Genomic DNA, 19,687 nt, shown 5'->3' with positions numbered 1-19,687 from the left:
AAACTACAGTAATTTCACTACTATAAGGCGCACCCTTTTGACTAAAATTTTGATTGAAACCCGGAAGGGCGCCTTATAATCCGGTGCGCCTTATATATGGACAAAGTTTGGAAATTTGCCAGACCGGAAGTGCGAGCCACAAGCTGAGCCGTGAGGGTGGTGGGGGTGGCCCCATGGGAGCCGCGAGGTGGCGTGGCCGGCGCCAGGGGCAGGTGGGAGTGCCGGGGCCCACGGCACAGGGAGGGCGCCTGGGGCTGTGTTTAAAGGCTACACCAATCTGTGAAAAATGTTTGCAAATTGAGCACCTGGCAGTAAACCCTGCGATCCCGTTACTTATTCATTACTTTGTTGCGTGCAGATCCTCGCTTAAAAAAAAAATAAAATAAAAGGTGCGCCTTATAGTCCGGTGCGCCTTATATATGGACAAAGTTCGGAAATTTGCCAACACCCGGAAGTGCGCCTTATAATCTGGTGCACCTTATACTCGTGAAATTACTGTAAATAAAGTCATCCTTACTCAACTAAAACTCAGCCCTAGCCTTTCTGAGTGGTGTTACAAAGAAATGAAAACAGCGTTAAATTAGCTTGCACCAGTTACCAGAACATGGGAGTTTCACAATGGTTCCCTTTGTGCATCAGTAGGAAGAAATTAAATTTAGGGTAAAATGACCATGGGGCAATACTCCATACAAAAATGACATTAAAGAGCCAATTAGCTGCCACAGCCTGTGCACAGAACTGGGCTATGGAAGCAGGAGTAGTGTGCAAAGGAAAAGAACCGAGAACAGAAATTCACTCAAAGTCAAAGAATAAATGAAACCATAAGCAATGAATCTAGGTAAGTTTTATAACAAACAGCATGAATTTACTGGCAAAATGCAATAAATGTGTCAGTAGGACAGCGTTCCAAAGCAGAACTGCCATCATCTTTGTAGTGTCAACCTCCACTTGACACTACTTCATTGCCACGTTGTAGAGATCAACACGAAGCATCCAGTTGCAGTATTTTTATAGATTTCCAAAGTCATAGGCTCTAAGCTACTGCACTCACCCTTTAGAAACTCAACTTTCTGTAAAGTTCAGCAAAGATTTGCTCTTGCTCATAATTTAGAGTATGCTTTCCTACGTGGAGATCAGTCTTTTGCAGCTCCTTAAGATGTGTTTATCTAAAGCCAAAAATGGAATTACTAGAGATCCTAAACCTCTCCTCAGACCACCCCTGCCCCAGGCCCCACCTGGAGCTCCAGGGGTACCACTGAGCACCCCACAGTACTCCTTACAGTCTGCGTGTTACAGGCAGCTTAGCTGTCATCACCAAAACAAACCCTGAAGCTCAAATCTGAGCACTAAAGCATCCCCCAGGACTTCAGAGATTCTCCTCCCTAGAGCCACAAACCCACTCCTTCCCATAGAGATGTGGCTGGGGCACCCTGGGAGCACTCAGGGCAACAAAGGTAAAAGGAAGAGGTTGCATTAGATCAACACTAGGTTACCTCATCAAATTTATACCCCAGACATTTTACCACTGTCCCCAGCATTTCCATGCATGAAGCAATTGACCTGAAAGTTAAATATGACAAATCAAAACAGGATCCTGTTGTCTCCCCACATCTGCTCTTTTACACACAATTAAAATGGCATAGCCAAGTGAGAATTAAGTCCACTACAAATAAATATGGGCAGAAGTTCAGAAATGTGAAGGAGTATTTAAGTTTATACTGACTCTCTAATGAGGCATTCCTCCTTTTCCCACACCTGGCTGCAGTGATGAAGCTGTTTATTTGGCAGACCTAGAGGAACACAACTTGTCCAAAATCTGTGCAATTCCTGTTTCTCATATGGTAACACCCAGACAATTCAATATGCGGAATCCTTTGCTGAGCTAGTTCAGCTACAGCTCCTATAGGGAACAAATGAAACAGCCATCCACCACCCAAAGATAATCACAGGTCATTATTCAAAGTAATTTAATATATAAGCTTGTTTTCCACTCTAATTCATATAATTATTCCCAGGAATACATGTTCTTACTTTTCTCCACAAATAAACTGCTTTATGTAATAAGAGTACATAAAATGGATCAATGTATTTTCATATGTGCACACACAAACACATATGCATGTAACAAACATGGCACAACAAAACACAGAAAAGTTAGCAGGAAGTATTTCCCAAGAGAATTCATTTAAAGTATACTTTAGAGCAAGGGAAATCTGAGGCATTTTACCTGTTTTATAACTCTGCGATCTATATATATCCCTGAGTTCTTTCATGAGTCGATCTGAAGCCTGAACTGACCCAGAGACTGCACCCTGAAACAAACAAAAAAGACCCCAAATAAGTGAAAAGTCATATTTACAAACAGCTTCACATGACAAAGTTACACTAAATAGAAGATATTGATATATTAATTTCTGAAAAATTAAATATTCTAGTGAGCAAAGTCTACTCCAAAGCAGCACTAAATGCTATAGGTACAAACTTTTAATCAAAGTACAATGGATATTTTTTTGTAAAGGACCTAAATCTTTGGCACTTTAATTTCCAAGACGGATGCACAGCACATCTCAGAGTGAAATATTTCATTTTACATTCTGCTTTTACACACTGGGAAGAAGAGCAAGTCGAATCCTAAGACGGAGCTTCTACACATGAGGTTTTATTGCTTTCTCAGAGGAATATTTTTATTTAGTCATTGAAAATGGTACAGGAGTTGGGAAGTATCCACTCTAGAACAGCAGCTTCCAGAGAATAAGACCAACCAGTGGAACAAAAGCACTATTTATTGCAATTGAGTGAAAAAAAAAAATCAGCATCTACACAGAGGAAGACAAAGGTAAGTAAACCTTAAAATACAAAATATTTGTTGTGACTTGTCATAGTTCTTGTGATTTATGCAAGCAGGGCAAAGTGTCTTCTGTTCTTTTAGAGCTCAGTTCTGTACTGCTCAGCACCTCAAAGTGAGAGAAAACTTAAAACACTATTTTCTTGTATGTTATGTGATTACTCTGCTCATATATCCCACCCAAAATACCACTTTAGGTTCAAGAGATTTGAATAATAGAGAGATAAAAGTTAGCACTGTGAGATTTAAAATACAGAATAAGAACTAGGACTCCAAATAAGCTGAGGCAGTTCCCACCCCAAAGCCTGACCCTGTGACTTGGGCTTTCAGCAGCAGTGTTTGCCAAGGGTGGTTTATTCCATTGGACCTTTGCAGTTCCCTTCTGCCCCTGCTCTTCAGTCACTGCCACTGAAACGCAGGCTAACATAGGGAGCTCATAAGCATGCTGGGGGGAGAAACCATGACAAAACAATAAAACTACCCTACTACCAAACCAAATAGACCCACTTGGAATAATCCTGCCTGTCTATGAAGTACTGAATGAGTAAGCTGATGAGGCTGTTTTTTTACTCCATCTAAAAATTCAAAGATTCTTATTTCTTCAGTTTCTTACCAGAGACTATGAACCTAGAAACACATCCTTTTGGACAGAGAAGTATTTCTGGAAGAATTTGAAGCAGTTGTGACCCCTGCCTAATACCTGAAATATCCTCCCTGTCTGCTTGAAGTCCACAGTGATGTTTTATATTCTACAAGGTCTTAATTGTAGGATTAGATTATTTCTTAATAAAAATTACAGTTACTTGATGGTAAAGCCTCCACATAGTCTTCTATCTTCTCTGTCCAGTAGTACCAAATCCTACACTGAGCTTCACACCAGAATCTCTAGACTTTTCTTTTAGGGCTACAGTAATTTCACAACTATAAAGCGCACCCTTTTGACTAAAATTTTGTCCCAAACCCGGAGGTGCGCCTTATAGTCCGGTGCATCTTACGGTTGTGAAATTACTGTACTCATTTTCATACACCTTTGGATTTAATTATGCAGATTTCTGGAATTCCATTCGTTTTTCTTAACAGACCAGTATGAAGGATGAACCTTGTAATTAAACATGCAAATAAAACGTAACTCCTTTCATCTGATTAAACAAAAGCTACATAAATAATTTCTCCATTTACTACACCCCTCTCTATAGAGCAGTATCAGACAAAGAAGGGATTTCTCAAACACCAAGTACATTAAATCTCATGGAAAAAGGTTGTTTATATGCAATATCTGCTTATTACTACTATTAATGCCCACTATTTACAGATTAGAAAAAGGAAGCATTACACTTAATCAGTTAACACAACAGTGCTCACCACCATTCTTGGTACAGTTGCTGTACTTTGTGAGCATTGAAACTCATCAGTATGTTGAGTCTGGAGGGAAGAGATTTCACAGACAAGTGTCAAGATTTTGGTTTTCTTTTGAGCAGAGCTGTGCAGGTCTTCGCCCCTGCCACTGTATTTCTTACTCAAAGAATGAATTTTCTTACACTTTTCACAGATTGCCAATCTATAAATACAGGTAATTTAAGAGCAAGTTAGAGGGTTAAAGACATCCTGTGGAAAACTACCTCTCACTGCATCTCTATTCCCATCCAATTAAATGACTGAATTTCTATACATGATCATGATGTTGGAAGTTCATCTTGACAAATGAAAATTTAAGCATCTTCTGTACTGGAGACATTTAAACCCCAAAGCTTAGCACACCCACATGGCCCTGATTGCCATTAAAACTGCTGATGAATGAGGTGGTATTGAAGAGGTCAGCTGGAGTGTGTAAGCAAGCCTCAGCACACTTTGTTTTTCACTTTTTTTCCCTAGGAGTGTCTGGTTGGGCTGCCCATTCCTTACACAGAAGCACTAAATATAGTTACACTTGCTACTCTAAAAAATAGATGGGCTGTAAACCAGTAACCTACAATCAGGAGAAAGAGGATAGCAAGCTTAAGTTAAGCAGTTTAGCATAGGAGCTTATTTGATGTACTCTGAACTACCCTTGGAGGAGCTTGCAGAGGAAGGTAACAGCTAAACCTCTGGTAAGCCTAATGCCAGGCACCACTGTCCAGCAGCACGTCTCCATCCTGGTGTCACCTGAGGGTTCTGGGGCTCCTGGTGTCACCTGAGGTTCTGGGGCTCTTGTGAAGTGCAGTTTAGAGGAGAGCACAACTTGCATCCCACCACTGCATGATACAGAGCATAGAGGTCAGTTTTGACTACAGTGATACTAAAATTAAAAAATTTTTCCATAACTCACTACATGTAAGTTATCATTTCAAAGACTGAACTCAGATATAAATAACAGTATCCTTCTGGAAAAGTGGGACTTGACACTCCAAGGGAGATAAAGTTCCCATTTCTCAAATGGTGACAGTAAGATTTATGGGTGCAACTGCCTCAAACAGAAGTGGTCAATCATGGCATCTGACAGTTATCTGTCACATGGGGCTGATCCAAGAGCAGGAAGGCAAAGTCATTTCATTTGAAGTAGCCATATGAACTGCCAGACCAGACTTAAGTGACTTTTTCCCTAATAAGTAACCAAATAGGCACAAAAGTCTCACTGAATCATCCTGTCCTGTACCAGCATATTTTGTGACTCTCCAGAACAATGAGTAGGTATGCTGGAGAAATCCCTGCTACAAGAGACAAACATCTATGCTGGCAACATGCCAGCTGCTGAGAGCTGCAAATAACAGAAATACCTGATGCAGGAATTCTCACAGCCAAAACCGTTGGACATGAAAAATATACACGAGCTGCATCACTTCTGTCCTGTTCTCAAACTCTTCCCACCAAGGATGAGCCACTGCTGGAACCATGAAACTCATGGTGCAGCTGGAGCAGCACCTGCCATTGCCCTGCTGTACTAAGGCCACAGAGACATCAGGGCTTTTCCCCCTCCTTCCAACCCTCAAAATGTACCCAAATAGCCTGCTCTCCCCGCCAGGCTATAGGGGATAGGAGGTGCAGTTCACTGCAGTTTTATATCCAAAGATATGATTGTTTGTTTTGTGTCTGTTCAGAAAAATACTGTGAACACATCAGAACACTACAAGAAACCTCTTCACACAATACCTTTCAGAAGATTTAGCCAAAAGACCAAAAATTATCTGATGAAACAAAATATGAAAACTTCTCCAAGATAATAAACTGAAATCTAAAATGACCCAAGAAGAGTTTAAAGAACAAAAGTTCCATTGTCACTGAACTTTCTCCATACCTCTTCATTCCTAGAAGTTAAAGTAAGTTCATACTTCCTTCAAGGATTAGACTAAAAATAGAAGTGACATCTTAGATTTCATAAAATCTGCAGATGAAAGTAGAGACATTGGAGACTTCTAAAGGGAAGTGCTTAAACTCCTCAGTATGAAACAGGAAAAGCTAATAGCATTATCTAAATAAGAAAGGCATTAATCTCTAAAATGACTGTGGGGAGAGACCTCTGAAAAGCAAGCAGCAGCAAGTTGTTAAATATTTGAAGTTAATGATTCCAGTTCAAAGACCTTTTTTAACTCCAAGTAAGAAAGTGGTTCTTTAAAGTTATTATAATGTTAAGAGGAGGATTAATTCTTGCTCCAAGTTACATACTGTACCATGAGCCAAATTTATTTCCTGATGCCTGCAAGAAGAATAGGATTAAGGACACTGCCAAGGAAAGAACTCATTTACAAAATTAGTAAACACACATTCTTAACTTGTACAACACACATAAACCCTACACACTCCTATGACAACAGCTTGAAAAGCAGAAAAATGTCTTTAAGCTATCAGGAAAAAATGAGAATGGAAGTGCATGCACTGCTTTGCCATGAACAAGCCTTGAGCAGAGTCTGTAACTGCAGCTAAGGGGAGAGAGGACACTCATGGACTTGGGCCAAAGACCATGGAAAGGAACTGGAAAGTCTTCTGGTTGCCCTGGGCACCAGTCAAAGCCCTAGATTATGCTGCACATTCCCTTCTCCAACAAGCAGCATGTACATGGCATGTGTTTGTTTTACTGGCCTCTGCAAAGGAAACAGTATCCCAAAAGGCTGCATGGCTCCTGTGAAAAACCAGACTGGCTTTAGTCACTGCATTTAGGTTTGTGAAACTCATACTGGCCCCAAGAAACCCAGTTGTGAGGGCTGATTTAAATTTTGCTTTGGGTTAGGATACTCAGCAAATCTCTGCTCTCAGAGAGCACATGCTATTAGAATTAACACATTCTGTTAGAAGCCCCCTCTTTTAACAGCATGGAGGACCAAGAAGGTGCTACTGGATTAGCTCTTTCCTAGGTCAGTAGCACAGCTATAACTTTTGGTTCTCCATCACCTACGAGTAAACCCTGACAAGTCCTTGGAGAAATTACTTCAGCAGCACAGCTATTTCTGGTGACCCACAAAAATACCACAGTTCCTCAGCAGCAGCTGAATACCCTGTTCCCTGTACTCAGCTGACCTTGTTTATGCACCAGCATCAACCAGAGTGTCTTGGCATGAGAAACAGCTATTATGTAAGTTGAATCTGCTGTTGTCAAACAGAACACCAGCAGTGTTCATTGCAGCTCCACTAAACGTGGAGGGAAAAAGCAAAAGGAAAGGTAGCATTCACCAAATGGGAAAAGAACAGATAGCAAAAGAAAATCTGCAGTTGAAAACTTGAGGCTTTCTGCACCAAGGAAGAATGTTGACACTACAAAAACCTTTCTGGTCTACCAAATTTTAGGTGATTGTAAAGCAGGCCATGCCTTTCAGGCTGCAAGAGGATATATTTTCTTTAACCATTAAAGACTCCTTACTATTAGGAGTTGAGTTACACACACAGAAACATACAAAACCTCACTAGCTATCTTCTCAAAGTGTGAAAATTCAAGTGTAAACAAAACCAGTAAGTGAGAGTTGTGCTTATGGTTAGCCAAGTCTCAAAACCTGACTTGGCTATACAGCCAAAGCAGTTTGGGACCTTACATTTACCTGCAGTTGAACGCTACAATGCCAACCAGGTTTGGGTGCTAAAATTCTAAAACCCTTTGGATGAAGCAGATCATGAACAGAAATATTAAGTTTTTTACACATTTTTAAGCCTCTATGAAACAAAAGCTTTGATTTCTTTGGGAGTCAGGGTAAATGAAATTAAGGTTGTATGACATCACACTCTCCTACATGCACCCTTGAGAAGGAGAAGCCCCTCTGGAACCTGGCTCTTGGGACAGAACACTTCTAAGCCTCTGGAGAGCAAACACTTTCTACAACTGCCTGCTGGCAAGATCACTCAGAAAACTGACAACAAAGCTTCAGATTGCTGAAGGCCCCTTGCTTTACACATGGCAATAAAAAAACTGCACAACAATCCACCAGCTGTCAGTAATTTCCAGGTGGCACAACTATTACTGAAAAACTCATGCATAAAATGGATTTAAAGCACAGGTTTACTAAGTATTTTAAGTCATGCATGACTTTTAATACAGGTAATTTTAATTATGGCTTTAGGTTTTTTTAACTTTAATAAGGGTTCAGCAACAAAAGTCACTCACAGTCTAGATGCATTCTGCTGACTATGCAAGGAGAATTAATGTTGGTAACAAAGGCATCAAGCAAGAAACAGAGGGACAACCACATGGACACCTCTGGAGATAAGCAGTGAAACAGCTACAGGTTAATTTATGTCTAGGTGCATGGCAGGGGGCTTTCTTTGCTGAAAACCATCTCTATTTTAAAGTCTGAAATACTGCAATGAAGAAGCATGGAATCATTAACTCACATTTAAGTGATCTTGCCTTTGATTTTTTCTGATTTTTTCTAAGATTGCAAGATTTTCTTTTTCAATGCCTTCATCCTCAGATTTCTTCCCATCAACGGGTTCCTCCTCCTTCATATCATAGTGATCCAGATCTTCAATGTCCTACAAGAGAGAGAAGTTAATTGTAAGTAACTGTACAGTGCTCTTCATTCAGTGAAACCCTCTCCAAGGACATGTGGGATATAGTCACATACTGCACAGCATTATGGATTTGTCATTGTTGGATGCCACTTCTGTTCTAACTTCACCCTCAGCCAACATATCCATTGGAAGTATAGAGAGCCTTCAAAACACAAATGAACCCCAAATTCACAGCACATTTCAGGTCACAGAAACAAGCACAACCTCTGCAAGAAGACAAGACTAGAGAATTAGCCCAGTGAAGCAGGTAGCAAACCAGACTAGAGAATCCAAACCCCAAGTTAGGGTGGCTCCAAGAGGTTCCAAAAGCATACTCTTGCAATTAGAATCCTAGCTATGCCACATTTCTTGCAAGCAGTGATTAACAGGGCTACAGTAACCCTTCAAGAAAGTTAAATATTAGAAAACTATGTGTACTTTATTCAAGGTTAACATTTCTGCTGAAGATTAGATGCCGTAATTTTGGAATCAGGACATAAGACAATTCTGTGGTCAAGCATTCTGATCACACAAGCCAACACCTTGATTCTATGTTCTGTACCAAAGCACTAAAACCCCTCCACTCTGTATCCTGAGACAGGCTTATCTTGTTTGGCAGGAAAGCTCAAATTCAGGGATGCCCTATATCAGAAGAAACACCTGGTACATTTGACAACACTGTTTCCTTCAGCTGTAACAGCTATTACACTGAGTTTTCCTCAAAGTGCTCATGTTCCTCCAGTGATAGAGCTGAGGAATTCTAAACTGCTTCTCCATTTAGAACTGGGACTAGATTACAGGTTGCAGATATCACTGCCACACACACTGCACCCACTAACAGCTGATAGATAATGGCAGACCATTTCTTTTTTGTACAACGTTACCCAAAGAATGCAAAAGGCTACTCTAGCCCTCTGCAAGCAATCAGAGCCTGGTGGCAGCAGGATGTGGGACACACCACCTTTACAGAAACACCAGCTCCAGCAAACTTAGCCTGCATCAGGTGAAATATGGTGCAAGAAAGGGTGCTTCAAATTAATTTAACAACTTGGTAACATTTAGATCCTTCCTATAGGAAGATCATTTATTCAGAGAGTTGTTCATTCTTGCTACACCTTCATTAAAAATCTAAATCCGAAGTAGTCAGAACAGTTCTATTATAATAAGGCAATCTGTAGTGGTATAGAAAGCAAGCATCTCAGAGCTATTCTAACATATAGCAGAAGCAAGCAAAAAGGGTGGTTCTTACAACTAAAAAGCTCATTAAAGAGAGCCCCATGTTGCCAGACATGAACATAAAAATTCAGTGTGTCTGTTTTGATGTCCTTCCATTTCCTTCAATTTATTACACTCAAAAACTAGCTCACCCATTTAATGAGTCAGCAAACTGATTTATTCTTAGCCAGTCTACTTCACTTTGGGAGGCACTTCCAACTGTATCAGAGCCAGTTCACATGCTGCTTGAAATAGGAGTTAACAATGCAAAAACTTACTGATTTGGCACACAATGTTATGTATTGTTTGACTAAAGCACAAACAGATGTCCAATTCTCTGTATCCAAGTACCTCAAAGCTGAGATCTAGGTTTAAGAAGAAAATTTCACTAGTTTTCTGGTTGAAGGGAAAGCTGACATTCAGGTAAACATCCAAATTTTAATTTCTCTTCTGTTGAGCTCCAGGGAGGTTACATTTTACAGTTTGGTTTCATTATTAGCCAGATATTGCAGAGCAAAATGCCAAAATTCTACTGGATTAGGACAACAACTTCATATATAGACATACTTCACCCATATCATCTTCTTCCTCCTCCTCTGATGTGACTTCTTCTGTTGTTCCATTCTGCAATACAAAAATGAAGGTTCTGCATAAATTCTGCTTCTTGCTTTCAAAATCAGCAAGTCTACTCTCAAAGAGAACATACAGTAAATGCAAAAGTTATATGTTAAACTTCAGTCCTTTGCAGATAAGGGTAAGATGCATAAAGATGCTTTCCTGGAGTATGACAGTGAAGAGACTTTTACATGAAGCAAAAATAGAATGTCTACATTAATTCCAATTAAGTTGCAAGTAGAAACTTCAGATTCAGATAAGGAACATCCTGTTCTGAGACAGTGACAAATGCAACAAGTGGGTAACAATCCATGATGTCTCAACTATGAAATCAGATCATGGCTCTGAGTAGAACCCATCTACATGCTACACCCTAGAAAGAAAAAAAGACTCAACCAACTTTAGACCCCTAGAACTTAACAGATTCTTTTTCTCACTAGAACTTTCACATGGTCACTACTATCACCATGTAGCCACTGCTATTACACTACTTGAGGAAATACCAAAACAACACACTGAGGTCATTTTTATGACTTTCTCTTTCAGGATTCCACTCCAAGCACAGGAAGTCTGAGCTGCAGAAATCCTCAGGAGCATTCTGATGTGCTTATACTCTGCTCACTCTGCCTTTGGCAAAGGAGGAATGACACTGCTGCGGACAATATATGGGACCAGATGAATCTTTGGTCAGTGTCACTAAGGCCCCTCTTATTTAATTTAATAAGGCCCCTCTTATTTAATGCTGTGTTTCACAGCACATGTGAGACCATTCAGCACAGCCCATTGCCTTACAGCCGCACTGCTGAGTGGGGAGCTCACAGAAACACCTATAGATTACAGTTTGGCATGTGACCAAAAATTAAGCAAGTTCTTTGTCATGACTATAGTATTGTCACCACAGAAAAGCCATCTGTTATTCTACAGGAGTATTTTAGCTGTCATGTCACCTTAATGTGTGCAAAAGAACATCTCATAATCTTATTAAAAATACAAAAAAGAACAATTACTGTCAATTATCAGTTCTGTTTCCAGCACAGTACAAAACATTTTGGTTAAGAAGAACACCTCACAGGTCTTCACAATTCTTAATTTTTCAAGTGCACTCCCCACCCAAAGTAGCATATGGCCTTGGTATCCCACATCTCTGCAAGGGTTTGAAGAAGCAAAACATCAACAGGAGTTCATCCAAGCACACACTGTGAAACACATACTTTTCAACAAAGAGCCAAATATTCCAGAAAAAGTAAGTTTGGGAAGCACTCCAAGTGCACAGAAATTGGCTTGAACAGTGTTTAGGAGGGAATTAAACTTGACAGCACTGGCATCACATACACACCTTTCAGTGATACAGAAACTTGAAAGGGAATTGTGCAATAATATCACACACCATTATTAAATGGATTTTGCAAACAAAACTCAGATTAAAGACACCATAATGCAGAGTGCTTAATATCTCAGTTCTGGTTTACACAAGGTTTAATCATTCTCATTATCTTGTTTCTTGGGGTTAAAAAAGCAATTCCTTTGCTGGCATAAGAAGGTATCCACAGCTTTTTAATTTACCTGTCCAGCTGGCAATGGCTGGTCTAACATTTCAACATCTGGATGCTGAGGAAGATTATATAATCTGCAGAGGTCACATATTAATCGCTTCAGCTGCTGAAGAAGCTACAAAAAACAAGAAAACATAGATATGTTGATGTAAACCAAAGCACAGAGAAACATGTTTTGAATTTTCCTCACGCATTGATACTGAACTTAAAGTCAGTGCACAGCATTTAAATCTGCTCAGGCTGGAATAAAATTTCCTCTGTCATCTTTGTAGTAAAATCCCCACAATAGAAACTCAAGGACATGGCAAGTTAACGATGACTCCCATTCATCTTTCTATGTCTAAGGAGAAAGCCATGAGCAGAAAAACAATTTGCCCTAACAGCAGTACCTATTGCATACATAGGTGTCTGAGCCACACATCACTATGGAATAAGCAAATTATCACATCCCATGAGACAAAGCAGGCCATTCCCATTTCCTAGTTTAAATAACCTTATCTTCAAAAAACCAAGGAGGAGCAGTCTGGTTTTCTATAGCTGCAATTCCTTTACAGGGCACATGAAGAAGAGAGTCAACCAACCCTGCCCAAGCACCAGGAGCCAGGCAGGCTCTGAGTTGGAGCCCAGGCACTGCTTGCTGGATCTTGTGTCAGGGTGAGGCACAGTCTGTCACTATCTCTGACTTGTGTTTCCAACCTACAGCTTCTGTTAACTGCAAACTATGCAACACCTCACACTCACTAATGTGAGCCAAAAAAAAATTTACTGCTGCAGAAACAAACATTCAGCTTGCTCTTTGATCACCACACTAATTCAGTTGATTTCTACAGCTGTTCACTTTCTCCAGGCAGTCTCAGATTCCTAGCTAAGGCCAAGACATGAAAGACTATATTGCTGCAGTGTATACTTTCCTGCCCTTGCACAGCTATGTAGGAAAACAAAAAAAAACCCCTATAAAATCCATTTGTAAAAGGATCAACACATCATTATTTGCAAAATAATACCCTAGATGAAGCTTGCAGAAACTGGACATCCATTTATGGACTTCTCTTCCAGATACAAAGGAGATTTTGCACTTGTTGAGGGTAGTGTGCAAGAAAGTAATTTCTGCATACACATTTAAAAATAAATGCCTAAAGCCTTGCTCTGGCCAATTTAAAGGCTTTCACCTTACCCCACTGGAAGTGAAAAATTCAGCCTCTCCAGGGTTAAGAGATCATTTCCAAGCCCAAATCACCAGCAGTAATAGGCAAATGCTGCCCTTATGCTATCTGAAAGCTTCAGTGCTTTTCTCTTCTACAACAGAATTCCACAGTTTCACAGGAATGTTATTTATCCATCTGAAGCCATGGACTGAGATACCAGCCTGCATTACAACACTGTCATACCATGTCTGCTGTTCTGCATCATTCATGACAGTCAGCCCAACCCAAAAATAGAGCAGATAATCAACCTAACCCAAAAATAAAGCAGGTATCACCAAAAGAACTGGAGCACCAGTCCTTCTTAGGAATTCTTAGTCTTTCTTAGGAATAGATACATGAGAGGTTTTGGGAAAACCCCTTCTGTAACAGTCACATTTGTCATCAGCATTAAGACTCTACACTTATTTGAAGCTGCCCAGGTATCCAGAACATCAGGAAATCTTTCAGCAGACAGGAATCAGGTTAATCAATCCAAAAGTTAGCTGCCAGATAGAATCACAAGCCCTAGAACTATTATTTTCAGTAGGTGCAAGATGCTTAAACTTGCACTGCTACACATTGTGTTGAGAAACTTTTTCTCTGCACAAACACTGCCTCATGGAAAGCTGGAGCATAAACCATACAGTTCCAGGAGTTGCAATTTTTCTCACAGAGCCAATCATTTGTATACATCTTGGTGAATCATACCAAAACAAATCCAAGCACTGAGGGAAGATGTGCCACCATTGGCATGGGGCTGCTCAGATAGCAGTGGCCTTGGAAAAGCAGATAAGCACAGTACTGGATGTGCCTTGACAGAGAGACAATGAGGGCTGGAGAATTAAGAACTGCTTCCTGCCCTGCTTCCTCCCCACCACAGGTCCTGTCAGCTGAACTGGAACTCAGAAGGGATTTCTGCAGCCAGGACCTACCACACTGTGAGCTTCCCTCACTCCTGAGCACAGTAGCACAAGCCAGGACCAGCAGTACCTGGAGACAAGGAGGAGCTGGTCCAGCCTGGGCAGAGTCAGAGCTGTGCCTGGCAAGGGTCCCCAGCAGCTTTGCAGCTCTCATTCCCCCTGGCACCACTGTGCGCCCCAGCACTATGTGGCAGCTTATCAGCTTGGTGGCATATCAGCTCCTGTGTGCTTCAGCACCACCTCATCATGGAGGGGCAGGCAGAGACCCACAGAGAGCAGGGATCCCCTTCTTGGCAGGATTCTGCACTGCAGGGTTAGCTTCATGCAACTAATTTCTCTATATCAGCTGCTTTGCTTGAAATCAGTCTACAATTTGCAAAGGTGGTGGCAGAGCAAGCAGTTGATCCTGTCTGTACCACCCTTCCACACTTCTTCCTTATTGCTACATTTTTCCTCCACAGGAATTAACTTAATACCATTGATCTTTCTGCCATGGATCACCACCACTGTTATCCCTTCTCCTCTGCTCATCTGTACAAAATAAAATCACAGGATAATTTGAGCTGAAAGGCACGTCTGGAGGACACCTGATCCAGCCCTGTGCTCTAAGCAGGGCCTGGCATAGTTTGGTCTGTCTTGGGATGTACAGTAACAGAGTGTCAAAAGGGAGAGCAGATTTCTGTTATGTATCACTAATTTAAATGTATTTCCAGGGTAACTTCACAGGTTTGACTAATGTAAAATGAATGCTTAACACACATACTTGGAGGCTACAGAAGAGAATTGAGCTATCAGTGCACCAGTAGTTTCTGTGGAATACAAACTGCCTAAAGCACAAAGAAAACAGCAACCAGAAGCCAGAACCCTCAGGGTAAAGGAACAATGTGAATAACCTGTAGAAAGGAGACCCCCAAGTGACCAAACACAACACATTTAAAAATTTGTTATAATTACTATAATCAATATCAAAATAACAAAAATTACATTGGTAGAATACAGTAATTTCACGACTATAAGGCGCACCCTTTTGACTAAAATTTTCCCTCAAACCCGGAAGTGCGCCTTATAGTCTGGTGCGCCTCATCTGATGTACAAAGCTGCGAAATTTGCCAAACCGGAAGTGTGAGCTGTGAGCCGTGGGGGGAGCCGGCAGTGCCACGGCAGCCGGGGGGAGGCGGGCCCGGGGGCCTGCAGCACTGCCCTTCCCGGGTCCAGGCAGTCCCGGGGCCCATGGCTGCCGGGTCCAGGGGGGCCCGGTGGCTCGCGGCACCGCCCCTGCTGGGTGGAGGCAGGCCTGGGGGCCAATGGCTGCCAGGTTGAGGCGGGGTGTCATCCAACAACCGCGTGGGGTGAGCTGGAGGCGGAGCCTCGCGGCAAAATAAAAGTGCGCCTTATAGTCCAGTGCACCTTATATGATCTACAAAGTTGTGAATTTTGCCGATTCCCAGGGGGTGCACCTTATAGTTCAGTGTGCCTTATGGTTGTGAAATTACTGTACTTGTCCTCTATAATTTTTAATGCTTCAAGAGTTCTGAGAAGTTGGTGGTTCTTCTGGACACCATAATGCTGGCTTAGAACACAAACATCTCTTGGAATTTTGTTTCCTATCTTAATGTCCTGCACATCCAATAACAGTTTAGAACAATTTTTTCTGAAACCCAGCCTACACTAGGAGGCTTTTTTATGTATGAAGAGACCTTCCTAATGCAGTATGAAAACATTCACAATTTCAGGATACCTCTAGTATTAATATCCTGCTGGGTTCACTATGAAATGGCCTGTTTCCTGATTACCAAGAAAAATGAATTTAAGAAGTAGTTTAAGCATAGAAAGACTTAATTCTTCTATGTGTCTCTACCTACACCCACAGTATCTAAATAAAAATAAATGCATCAATAAATCTTAGCCTAGCACTGATAACGTGCTGAAGAAGAATATAAACGGAAAGAGAGGGAAGCAGTACTTGTCACTTGGAGTGTGGCCACTACTTGGCTATCAGGTAGCAGTGACAGCACCTCCCCTGGCCTCCCCCACACTCAGCAGCCTCAGGCAGTTTTAGAGCACAGCAAAGCTGATTCCTGCATTTTCACTCAGTACAGGAATAGCTGCTGCCACACTGGGAGCTTGCAAGAGACACCATTCTTCCCTGAAATGTCTGCATGTGGGACTTAATCTGAAATATTAACACAGCAGCAGTGTACTTCAAGACAGCAGCTTATCCAAGCTGTAAACACTCTCATGCCAGGAATTGGGTACTTACTTGTGACATCTTCCATGCAAGTTTAAGTTCTAGAGTGTGAGAATTACAGCTGCCTCTCTGAATTTAATCCCATTTCCCCATTCTCCTTAAAAAGCAAACCTCCACATAGTGTAGAGTTATACTTAACATCTCATGAAACAAGGTTTGAGGCTTCAGACTTGCATCATGTAACTTCCATCATATTAAACAAAACAAGGGAATTGCAGTAAGATGTCTCCTTTGCATAGCACAGCCACTAGAAGGCAGATGGTAGTTTCATATGTAGCAGTCTAAAGTGTGGCTGATTTTCAGAAGGAAATTCAGGAGACTTTAGGAGCTGAAAGAACTCTGTAGCCTCTTCATCTGCTGACTGAAACTTGTCCAACATTGACAGCCAAGCAGCTAAGCTGTCCAAACCTGATGATATCCATGCTGATCACATTCTTAATAACCTTTCAACACTTTCAATGTTCTGACAAATTTTCATAGCAAAAGCAGCATGCTGGTGCAAGGTAAGTAAAATTTCAGAGCCACAGAATATATTCCAGGAAACACAAGTATGATTTCAACATCATAAACCAGTCAGTTTTACCATGTCAAATGACAAGGCTTCCCCATGCCAAACATTCATGCCTGAAGAGCATGTTCTTCAGTTTGCCAAGAGCTGCCCTGCCCTATGGCACAAGACAGGTAGGAAGGGTAGTGCACTACCCAAGGCTGAACCAGGGTACACGTGCTGGCACTGCTTTAGCACAGTTGAGTTCCCACAAGAGTCCAATGCCTTTTTCCATTCAAAATTTGACTGTTCCAGTGACTTTGAGTTAGAGTAACTAAAGATCCTTCACCTGCAGTAAATTCCATGAAAGCTATTTTGAAACATTCTAGATTATTCTAAATTAAATAAAGAATTTTTATGAGTCTGTGATAAATTAGAAGCCTTTGAATTTTGACATGTAATCCCCATCCCTTGCTACTCTGCTGCAAAAAGTCTGTGTGCAAAGCTGCTCTGTGCCATTAAAAGGGAGGGAGTTCCATGGGGAAGAATTGCAAGGAGAAGAAAAAAACAACAAATAAGTCTTTGGAGCAAAAGAAAGAAGTCAGATTTTGCAGTGCAAGTATTTGTCTCCTCAGCCACTCCTATGTGCCTTGAGCTTGGCATAGCCCAGTGCAGGGAGGATTCCTGAGAAACCAATGGGCCATCACAGGTGTCTATTACATCAACCCAGCACCTTTCACATGGGCAAGTACAATCTTGATGGCAGGAGCTGTTTTCTTACAGCTACGCAAGCAGCCTGTGTGCATGTGCAACTCAGCACAGCAAGTCCCTTGCACGTTTACAGCAAAGCTTTCAGCCTCCTGCAGGCAGCTGCACACAGCAAATATCCCTCAGAACCTTTAGGTTCAACATCAGCCATACCAGCTTCAAGCTGCACAATCTTCGGCAATGCAACTTTAAGCAAAAAGTTCATTTGGCCAGACTTTTGCTACTGCATCTTTCTGTGTCTTTCTAGGAAAAAAAAACCTTAAGGACCAAGATTTATAAGACTCTTCTGAATGTAGTTCAGTCTAAATTTTAGGTTGAAATAGAAAACACAGATGTACATCTTGTGCAATCAGATCCAACAAAATGAAAACACTGAAGTTCATCTACAATTGTTTTTAATTATGGCAAGGCCCACAAAGACTCTCACTTTTATTAGCTTCCTAATTATTTCTGCTAGAAGTCAAATGCATCCTAAACTATCTTCAGAAAAAGACACTTGTACATTCTTATTTAAGAATGCATATCCTAGATGAACATTACACCCCAGTAAACAAAACAAGTAGTAGGTTTTCCTAAGAAAGAACATTCCCAATTTTTCCCAAACCAGACAAATGCTAAGTACACAACCCAGGCAGTAAGCAATATTCTGCAGACTGATTTGTTTTGTATGCATCACATTCATGCCCACCAAATTAAACACAAAATTTTCATATCGTCTATTAATAAACAGCAGCATTCTGCAATACTCCTTTTCGTGGCACAAACTGCATTTGAACTGAAATTTATTTCCAAGCACAATTCAAGGACAGTTTCCTACACAGGACAGGAAGTTAATTTTTATATTCATGTGCCTTTCCCCTGAGCTCCCACTGTCACATGGAAAGGGTATTTAAGATAGAAGGTCCGAGAGTTTTCTGAAATACAAAACAACATCAGAATCCCTATACAAAGACTTCCCTGACATAACAATTGTCCGAAGTCACAGCACTGCTTACGTGTATCAGCACCTAAGGAGCATTCTGATGAACTGGAAGCTATCAGGTCAAGAAAGAAGGGAAGAGTTCAAGAAACCAGGAATTCTTGGTATTACAGTCATGTTTTGGAGAATTATACATTCTCAGGAGTACAAGTTTTTACCTCCGCAATTGATTTCTGTGCAAACAAAACGCTACAACAGCTGTTTTATTCAGCAGTTTTAACATTTTCATCCACTTCACTGTTTAATTATTTTCAGAAAACTTCATATTGTAATTACTGGGACTGAAGCTTTACTTCAATGCTTACCCTCTAAAATAAGTTATCTTTTCCTTCTTGCCTCAAGCCTTTTGGATTACTTTTGGCTCATAAATTTTTTTTTGGAAGAGAATGCTGTGTTTATAAAATCCTCCAAATAACCCTAAAACTGAATTACAGTAATTTCACAACTATAAGGCGCACCGGACTATAAGGCACACCTCCAGGAGTTGGCAAATTTCGCAACTTTGTACAGTAGTTTCACGAATACAAGCCGCACGGATTATAAGCCGCACCCCCGGTGCCTCGACAATGTTGCTGTCTTTGTCAATAGATAAGCCGCACCCCGAATATTAGCCGCACTTTCGTTCGTCGCGAGAATCCGTGCGCAGCTTTCACAAATTGGCCAATTAGTAAGAGGATCGCGGCATAGCGGGCTTTACTGGCTCGGGGCGGGGCCAGGCAGGCTCGGCCCGCTCATGGTTGCCGACGGGGCCGGGTGGCCCAGCTCAGCGCCACGGCTCGGCAGGGCTGGCCGGGTGGTGCTGCCGCCGCCGCCGGGCTCGCTGGCCCCCCTCTCCCGTCAGCACCGCCCCGCTGCCGCGTTCGCTCGCCCGGCTGGCAGGGCTGCCGCCGCCGGGCTCGCTGTCCGCCCCGCTGCCGCTTTCGC

General features: G+C 41.5%; 1 protein-coding gene across 1 annotated transcript in view; it reads right to left on the bottom strand.

Moving 5' to 3' along the window:
• LOC117001889 (ubiquitin-conjugating enzyme E2 Q2) overlaps positions 1-19,687 on the bottom strand; it is a 48,189-nt gene that overhangs the window by 10,310 nt on the left and 18,192 nt on the right. Inside the window, exons 3-6 of the mRNA XM_033070575.1 lie at positions 12,188-12,292; positions 10,577-10,633; positions 8,636-8,776; positions 2,228-2,312 (exon numbers count right to left, since the gene is read on the bottom strand). Coding sequence (XP_032926466.1) covers positions 2,228-2,312; positions 8,636-8,776; positions 10,577-10,633; positions 12,188-12,292 — 388 coding nt within the window. The remainder of the gene's footprint in view (positions 1-2,227; positions 2,313-8,635; positions 8,777-10,576; positions 10,634-12,187; positions 12,293-19,687) is intronic.

The sequence above is a fragment of the Catharus ustulatus genome, chromosome 12, assembly GCF_009819885.2.
Source record: "Catharus ustulatus isolate bCatUst1 chromosome 12, bCatUst1.pri.v2, whole genome shotgun sequence".
Classification (NCBI taxonomy): Eukaryota; Metazoa; Chordata; class Aves; order Passeriformes; family Turdidae; genus Catharus; species Catharus ustulatus.
Note: the sequence above shows the minus strand (reverse complement) of the source record. Positions and strands in the feature narration are given on the sequence as shown.